General features: G+C 38.6%; 1 protein-coding gene across 1 annotated transcript; it reads left to right on the forward strand.

Annotated features, from left to right (window-relative positions):
• The first annotated feature begins 3,128 nt into the window (after window positions 1-3,128).
• Window positions 3,129-4,917, forward strand: LOC122080611 (CBL-interacting serine/threonine-protein kinase 11-like). Its single transcript, XM_042647400.1, has one exon. The coding sequence runs from the start codon at window positions 3,332-3,334 to the stop codon at window positions 4,664-4,666; it is 1,335 nt and encodes a 444-aa protein (XP_042503334.1). The 5' UTR covers window positions 3,129-3,331; the 3' UTR covers window positions 4,667-4,917.
• The last annotated feature ends 4,825 nt before the right edge of the window (window positions 4,918-9,742 follow it).

Consider the following 9,742-nt stretch of genomic DNA (forward strand, 5'->3'; position numbering starts at 1 on the left):
CATTCCAAAAAAAAAAAAAAGGACTTTGAAAAGTATTTCTCCACCTAAATTTCGACTTTTTTGGGCATTGTCAAATGATATATGAGTTTTTCTTTTTGTGTGTACAATGGTATAACAGCAGGTTATCATAAGCATCAACAAGGTAGAGAAAGCCATACATGCCCCACCTTACAAGCCCCTCACCCAAGTTAGGTTCTATGGTTTTTATGGAGTCCAAATTGTTTGAGAACGGTGAGGTGTAATGAGCATCTAACAGTTGATAAGGTCCAATCATACACCTCAGTTGTTGAATATTCACGATACCTCATTGCCTCAATGCAAAATATTTTACTACGTTTTCCAGTACAGCAGCAGCTACAAGGCCTGAATATTCCTCGCACATTTCAAATGAGGCTATATTTGAAGTTTGAACTACCGTACGATCATTACTCTAATTGCGTTCTATTGTTGCTGAGACTTGGTCCCTAAGGCCCAATGTTTTTTTATTCTTTATTTTATAATTTCTGTCGTGGAACCATATGCCATTAGGATGGCAGCCCAAGAGGGCGGTCAGGGGTGGCATCCGCCATCACCCCAGTTTTAAGAGGCAAGAGAGGGCGGCCAGGAGGAGGGCCCACTATTTGATAACGTGTGAACTGAACATTTTGTTAAAAGAACATATTACATCTTTGTTTTTTTGGTAAAGAAAGAACATATTACATCCACATACACATTGATGGAGAAGGAGACTTTCTCGGTCTCATTCACAAAAAGTCATAGTCCATATCGATGCTTTAAAGAGAGGAAAGTTTCCCCTAAACAAGTATGAGCCACTTGATTTAATAGATTTTAATTCTTTCCACCCTGATTTTCCTTCACAAGCAACAACAACTAAAGATTACTTTACTTGGAAGATAGTCAAGCACTTTTAACTTTTAGGCTGTGTTTTATATGCATTCTCCGAATAAATTATAGAGAACGAATATTGAAATCCAATATTTTGCTATTTTCTAGCTTTAGAATACGTTTAAGTTTAAATTCAATTTGTTTCAACTTATACTACGTCAACTTAATCAAATGAACAATTAATCCTAGACTTCCATGGTGAATAAAGAAGTCAGTTGACGTGAGGGTTATGGTAGTTTATTGCATGAGACCTTTCTTAAATTTCTCCCAAACACCATGATTTGCTTGAAAGTATTGTTTTAAGAGCAACAAATCTATACTCTTTCCGAAACTTCCTTCAAGGGGACCGCTATGCTTATGAAGGATTTTTGCCCCTTAATCCTTCAAAGTAACCAAACAAAACCTCCGAGCTTGGGAAGAGCAAACCCAACAATTTAATCGTAACCATAGAAAAGTTCCATACATTAAAATTAAAGAAAATTACAAGAATAAGTAAAATTGGATTTCACTTCACAAAATTAATCAATCAATATTTATTTTAAGGGAAAAGGATGACACATCATCAAGGTGCTCAGAATGTATCTGTTGGTGTATGATGTCTTGTATTCCGTCGCAGTTTAATCCAGGAAGTATTGGTGCAGTACCTAGACAGGCAGGACAGCGATCCCGCTAACCGGTTAGCGGGCCATGGGGGTTGCAAGGGGGGCAAGAGGCCCTCCTGCATAGCAGGGGTTGTAGGGGGGCATAGCCCCCCGCTCGAATTTTTTATTTGAGGACAATTGTGTACTTTCCGGATTAGGGTTTTTTCGCTATATATTTGTAGCGAGGGTTTCTTTTTCTGCAATGCAAGTAATACTGAGAGGTGTGAGGACAAGCGTTGTAACTCTATTCTCCATTGATAGTGAAGTAGGATCTCATCTCACCGGGGACGTAGTCAATCTTGCCGAATCTTGTAAAATCCGTGTACATTGTTTGTTTTGTTTTTCCATTATCTTTTGTATTGTTTTAGGGTTGTGTTTCTACAGTATCACCCTCTCTTCTTCGCCTTTGGAAAAGACCTCTTTCCTCACCGGTATCTAGCCATGTGATTGATGCATGCCCTACCAACTCCCTTACTTTAAGGTACCAAAACAAAAGATAGGTATTATAGAATACCCTAAACACTCACCGTGTATTTTTATTTTTTTTCCGCCCTCGATTTCCCTCTACCACAAATGAGAAAGCATTACCAAAGATCGGTCATATCACTCTCTCTCTCTCTCTCTCTCTCTCTCTCTCTCTCTCTAAATGAGGATCCATCTCTCTAGTGATGTAGGCATTGTTGAGAAGCTTGGAAGTGATATGGAGTGGTGCAAGGTCTAGAACATGTGCATTGAGTGATGCAACCCACCATTTGTTTTGTTGCGAATAATAACACATCGACTAACTATAGCATCGTGGAATGACTTAATATGGTAGTTGGACTTGAACCTCTCCACTTAATAGCTTAAACTTTTAAGTTAAATAATTCATTATTTGTCATTGGTGCAAGATCAATGGCAAGGGAAAGCTAGGTCATCAGAGACAGTCATCCACAAGGACATGAGCCATGCATGGCTCCCTTCCTGAGTCCCTGATCTTTACCTTTATAAGTTTTTAGAATAGAAAACTAATACTAATTGTTAATTTCTAAATGTACTCAATCCTAATAGGATTAAAAAAATCCAGACCCACAAAAATAAGACTAGAACCCTTTCATTGGTTGAAGTGTTCCAGTCTTGCATTGCGATTGTGGTATCCTTTATAAACAAAAGATTGGGTTAATTTTGTAATTTTGTTAGAACCAATGGCCAATGGTAAACAAAAGAAATCAGTTAAACACGCGCCAACGGCAGGGTAGTTCATGGCAGGAGCTCCGTGAATCACGAGCTCCACGGCGAACATGTGATGAAGGATCCTGTGGTGAACCAATGACCTCGAACCTTCTTTTTTTTTTAATTGAGGGTTAAAAGTCCTCACACGCTATTACTGTGTGAGACAGAAAGAGGTCACAGGACATAAAGCAGTGTAGAATACGAATCCCTCAGAACATCACGCGTTCACGACTCGTGGTAATTCGTAAATTTCAAACACCCGGATCAGAGTCTGGATACAACCAAGCAAAAGGACACGTGGATGGCTGGTTTTTATTTGGTGAATAATAGATGGCTCGTTCACTCCAACTCCAACTTGCCTTCCTTTTAAATACCTAAAAGCCCATAACCACGTTCAACACCTGTCTTACGGCTCCTTCTACAGTTTTCTCTCTCTCTCGATCTGTCAGAACTGAGAAGCGAAAGTTTCGGAGCTTTACGAACAACCTTTGTTTTATATCAATTCGAGCGATTCGAGCGGTTGATTTCGCTCGCAAGTTTCATGTTATCATCAAAGCTAATTCAAAGATAAAAGCTTCAGTCTCTGGTTTTCTATGCCAGAGATTGAACAGGTCGACGGTGATGGAGAGCCGGAGATCGGCCAATTATCACCACAGAATTCGTTCTTTGGCAAATATGAGCTTGGAAAGCTCCTCGGCTGTGGAGCTTTCGCTAAGGTCTACCATGCCAGAAACATTGGAACAGGGCAAAGCGTCGCCATTAAAGCGATTAGTAAGCATAAGATTGTTAAGGGAGGTTTGGTTCCTCACATCAAGCGGGAAATCTCTATCATGCGCCGTCTGCGACATCCTCGAATCGTGAGGCTTATCGAAGTCCTCGCCACCAAAACTAAGATATATTTCGTAATGGAGTTCATCAAGGGCGGGGAGCTTTTCTCTAAGATCGCTAAAGGGCGGCTTAACGAGGATCTTAGCCGTCGGTATTTCCAGCAATTGATTTCCGCCGTCGGATACTGCCATTCCCATGGTGTCTACCACAGAGATCTGAAACCAGAGAATCTCCTCATCGATGATAACGGAGACCTCAAGGTTTCTGATTTCGGACTCAGCGCTGTAACAGATCAGATCCGAGACGACGGTCTTCTACACACACTATGCGGCACACCGGCTTACGTGGCACCGGAGATTCTCGCGAAGAAAGGTTACGATGGGGCTAAGGTGGATATCTGGTCATGCGGTATAATTCTCTATGTATTAAATGCTGGTTATCTTCCCTTCAACGATCCAAACCTCATGAAAATGTACAAGAAGATCTACAGAGGAGAGTTTCGGAATCCAAAATGGTTCTCACTGGATCTCCGACGATTGCTGTCTCGGCTCCTCGATACGAACCCGGAGACACGAATCACTGTCGATGAAATCCTCCATGATAATTGGTTCAAAAAGGGAGGGTTAACGGAGCTGAAATTTCACGAAGACGAAGACGATTTCCTCGCTCTGAAAGGTGATAAAGACGAACAGAGTGACCGGTTTTTGAACGCCTTCGACATAATCTCCTTCTCTTCGGGGTTTGATTTGTCGGGTCTGTTTAACGGATCCGATAATCCAGTCCATGCGACGAGATTCGTATCAGCCGAGTCACCGGAGAGAATAATCGAGAAACTCGAGGAAGTTGGGAAACGAGAAGAGATATCGGTGAAAAAGAAGCAAGATTGGCTGATTGGAATGGAAGGGCAAAACGGTAATTTGAAGGTCAGAATCGAGGTTTTCCGCTTGACCGATAATCTGGTGGTGGTGGACGTGAAGAAGAAGGGCGGTGATGTCGAGTCTAGCGAAGGGGTCTGGAGTACAAAGATTCGGCCGGAGCTGTGTGCCTTGGTCCACCGACCGGAAACTGGCGTTTCCGGTGAAGCTCCTTCTACATCATAACAATGCAGCGGTAGACTTGCGGGTTCCGGGTTAGACTGTCGGACTCGGATGTGCTTCTTTTTATCGTAATTTATGTCTCTGTCTCTGTAGTTAAATAACAAATTGCTTAATAAGAAAAACAAAAAAACATAAACAAAAACAAATTGCAAGAATCGGGTTTGGTCCTGTTATTGTTTTTGCCTGGTTCTTGTAAGGAACACTTTTTTGTTATCATTTGTGAAGCACAACCTGTGGCACTGTTGCTTTTCATCTGTTCATGTAGTTGCTACCTGGGCAAATCTTTATTAGATAGGAGGGTTATAGAAGGAGAAAAGAAAAAGAAAAAAAAAAAGAGGTGGTGGGGAAGAACGAGAAACTTGTAAATATTGGGTTACTACTGATATACATTGAATCTGGTCCAATACATTGAATCTGGTCCAGTACTTAACCCTGGCATCACATTAATTGTGCTTATCTCTCTCTCTCTCTCTCTCTCTCTCTCTCTCTCTCTGTTTTTCATGTGAGCTTCAACCAGCACAGAAAGCAATTTGTAACTTCAGGTCATGAGAATGGAAAATATTTGGCTGCTACGGTAGTTATTTAGAACTTTGGATACTGTAAAAAAAAAATCTAGAATTGTTTAGGAACCGGAGCCAGACCATCTCATTGATAATTGGTTTTGATATACATTGAATCTGGTCCAGTACTTAACCCTGGCATCACATTAATTGTGCTTCTCTCTCTCTCTCTCTCTCTCTGTTTTTCATGTGAGCTTCAACCAGCACAGAAAAGCAATTTGTAACTTCAGGTCATGAGAATGAAAAATATTTGGCTGCTACGGTAGTTATTTAGAACTTTGGATACTGTAAAAAAAAATCTAGAATTGTTTAGGAACCGGAGCCAGACCATCTCATTGATAATTGGTTTTGAATCATAGATTTCGAATCGTTTAGCTAATGTTATAGAAATATATGGCTTCCTTGGGATCAGAATTGACTAAGACCTATCCCACCCAGTGACCCAAAACGGTCCTGATTGACACCTTTAGAGAGACTTGGGTTGTGTTTTATATGCATTCCTATTGGTTATGCATCCCAATAAATTATACCAAATAGAACTTTAGTCTTTTACCTCTGATCTTAAACATTTGGTCCACTATTTGTTTAACGCATATTTTTTTATAGGCATCGGATAGAATTTCGCTCTTGTAACCAAAGTTCTTGCTATCAAAATGCTTATGGTTGCAGCTCATTAATGCGGGATCATCAACATTGTTATCGAGAGTGATAATCTTTTTATTGTGAATCTTCTCAATCAACAAACTATTGGGCCCCTGGAAAGTTTAGTCCATCAACATAGATTGTCTTCTTTGTCGATGCAATTTCAGCTTTATTTCTTTTACTCATTGTCTTATTGAAGCTATTAGCATGGCTGATGCCTTAGCTTTGACCGGAGCTAGAGCTCAACAGTCCTTTATCTGGGAAAAATTCCTCATTTCTTTTGTCTTTCATAACCCATATGCTGACTCTTCTGGAACGATGTTCCTTTGATCATAAATTTACTTTTATATATATATATATATATATATATATATATATATATATATTAACCCCGTGTTAGTAGTCAAAGAAATGAAATATTCACTTCTCCTAGGATTCACAAATACCTTTCTAGGTTATAGTATTTGTCAAAATACCTTTTTAGATTTCATTTCTTTGGCTACTAGAGGGGCGGCTGTTAGAGGGGTTGCAGCTAATTGACTGTAACCCAAGCAACAACTAAATTTCATCTGGATTACCATGGTCAAGCATGGAGGAAATAATAGAAGTTGGAATTGTGAAGAAGTACTGAGGTTGGATGATGATGATAAGGGCAATCAATATTCAGTTTATCGTGGAGGGGAATTTGTTAACTTTTTTTTTGATTGACCAAAGAGACTTTACAGAACCCACATAAATATGGAAACCCAGAACTGAGTTTGATTTTAGGTGAAATACAAATAAATGAGACATATGGGACAAAATTCATATTGGTTGGACATGAATGAATGCTTATCTGTAACAATAATTGTGGGTATCAGTACATGAAAATATTACGTCCCAAAAATATTTGGGAGAACAACCCCCCAATCGTGGGCCAATGAGCGTGGTGGCATATGGGCATCAATCGGTGGTGGGTTTTTTCTTGTTTGTATTTAACAGGTGTGGGGGGAGTCACTCCAGTACTCCACCAGACCCCTTTCCTGTCTAAGCATAGGGGCCATATTACAAGGGAGCATTCTTCTGCCAATACTTTTTATATAGAAATAAATTCTTGAGATTGGTATACTTAGAAATCTAAGAAATGGTTATAAGTAGTCTGAAACATTAATAGACTTTTCTACATGATCCTATCTGAGTGTTGATCTCACAACAGTAAGATTGGTCTATTGCAACATAATGGTTGCAGATTTAAATTAGGAAACAATCTATTCATGAAAGTGAAGGTAAGATTATGTACATCATGACCTTTTTTAGATCCCACAACGGTAAAATCCTTGTACCTAGGATAAGCCTTTTGTTTTACAAGAAAACTATCTCAAGGATATTTAATGAGTAATTTCAAATCATCAAAGTATTATTATGATGTCATACCAAAAAAACTATTATTGTGATGGGACTTACCCCAAAGAATTCAAATCTAGCAAATTTCGCTGACCAATAATGAGACAATTTAACCTAATAATAATAATAATAATAATAATAATAGTAATAATAATAATAATAATAATAATAATAATGAAACAATTTAAAGACAAATGTAATTAGGCTGTATAAAGAAAAATCAAGTATTATTAAAAAAGTTAATCATTTGATTATTAACTAAACAAGACCATCAATCTTTATCTCTAGCTAATTTCTTCTTCTGTCTAACGATTGAGCAAGACAAGCAAGCAATGTCTGCTTTAAATTGGCTTACCAAGTGGTTAACACTAATGTAGGTCCATCAAGTTGATATTAGACTTTTAAAAAGGGTGGAAAAGCATGAATCATAAACATGAGCACATGAGTCTTTCCCCACACACAAACCCTGAAGCAATTATACACGTGAGCTAGATGGTGACATATATTTAGTTTCTTCAATATACTCATAATTACACGATAATAGGAAAATGTTGCCACCTAAAGTATAGTTGGGAAAGCATTGTAATTGAAATATCTTTTCTTTGTCACACGGATTAGTTATTTAGTGATGTTGGAGTTATTTATTTATTTTAAGTTCAATTCAAAACTTAAAACATTAGGTGAAAAGAGCTCCTCAAGTATATAGAGACATCGAGGACCTAAATAAATCTATCAACTCTTCACATGTGTAGACAGAATGAGATGTCGTATTTACACGTGGAATGATAATAAAAGGGAAAGAATTATGGGATTTTATACTATGTTGTAGGGTTCAACTTATAACGTCAAGGCATTAGGTGAAGAGAACTTATCAAGTATATAAAAGCACCAATGACCTTAACAACTGATGTGGTATTACACTATAACTCTCAAAGTCTCAACATGCCATTTCAATTTTTTACCAAAATAAAAAATGTGATTCTAACTATTGGATAATAAGGAATGACTTGGATAACCGCATGTTAAACCTTTTTTTTTTTATTAATCAAAGTGTTTGGGCTAGCTTACGCGCACCTTGACTAATTATCGGGGAGACTAGCACAGCAACCCACCGCCATGATCTCCACTTAAATCGCAGATGCACAAATGGAGAATAGAACTTGAGAACGTGCACATAATCCAAACACACACATGCACACACTCACACAATGCGTACTACAAGGTTTGATCCCACGACCTCCTCCCCAGCTCCACAAGCCGAAGCTACCACCACTAGGCTATCCTAGTGTTCGTTACCGCATGTTAAACCTATATCAGTGCTATTGTGTATAAGATTTTCCACTTTTTTTTCTTTTTCTGATAGTGCTTATATCAAACCAAAATTTAACTTTTCAAAAGGAGAAAGTTTTCCTCCACCAATGGATTAAGGTTCACCTATCCATTATTACTCTGCCCTTATTATGCAAATTCAAACATGCCCTCCCCCTGTTCCTCGTAGCTATCCCTAGACATCCAAACCCATAGGAAAGGATTCTCCATTCACAGTGGGTGAAGGGAAGGTGACTCTTTTTAAAAAATATCAAAAATAACATGTGAATAAATAAAATTGATATGAAAATAGGCCTATAGGTAGATTATAACATGATTAACATATTTACTAAGTTCAGGTCCCAACACTTCAATTGAAGGATTTAAACTAATAAACTCATTTACTCATGGGACATAAAACACAAAGTTTGATGCTTTGAGAAAATTATTTGTCTGAGAAACTTAAAAGCAAATGATGATGAAATTCTAAAATTCTTAGATATTTCTAACTGGAGAGGGATAGGCATGCTAGCAGGATACCCAAGTATTAGGTATACTAGCAAGTCTTGATCGTTGGATTAGAAAAGCCAAATCTAGACCGTTGGGTACTTGTTGTCTTACCTAACCTACCCAGCCCCAACGTTCTACCATCACTCTTCTTCTCCCTCACTATCTCCGTCTCCGTCACCGTCACTGTCACCGTCATCGGTGAGATCAATGGCCTCATGGTCAAGTCGGCGACGGAGATATGGGTTTCACTGTCTTGATTATCTTCATGACTCCCCAAAACCCCTTTTCTCTTCTCCTTTTGGTGAGCTTCATCTTCTTTGTTTCTACTCTTCCATTATCTTCATCTATCTCCTCTGTAGCCATCTCTGAAACCTCAAATCAAATAATAATTTGTGCATTTCAATTGATTTATATAAAGGTTTTGCTTGGTGTAAAAGCAGTAGTTCTCGTATGCTGGCAATGGCATGGATCCAATTCTCCCAATGTTCAACACTTCATAGATAACACCGTCGAGGAAGGATTCATCTGTTGGGTACTGGAATTTGCTTTTCCACTCTTTCACCAGGTAACAGATCCTCAATAAATGCTTCAATTACGGTTCATATCCACCATGGAACACCTATAAAAAGAGGCCAAGGATCAGCTCTTCTCCTCCAGCCAGCCTTCTTTCAGTGTC

This window comes from Macadamia integrifolia, chromosome 6 (genome assembly GCF_013358625.1).
Source record: "Macadamia integrifolia cultivar HAES 741 chromosome 6, SCU_Mint_v3, whole genome shotgun sequence".
NCBI classification, from domain to species: Eukaryota; Viridiplantae; Streptophyta; class Magnoliopsida; order Proteales; family Proteaceae; genus Macadamia; species Macadamia integrifolia.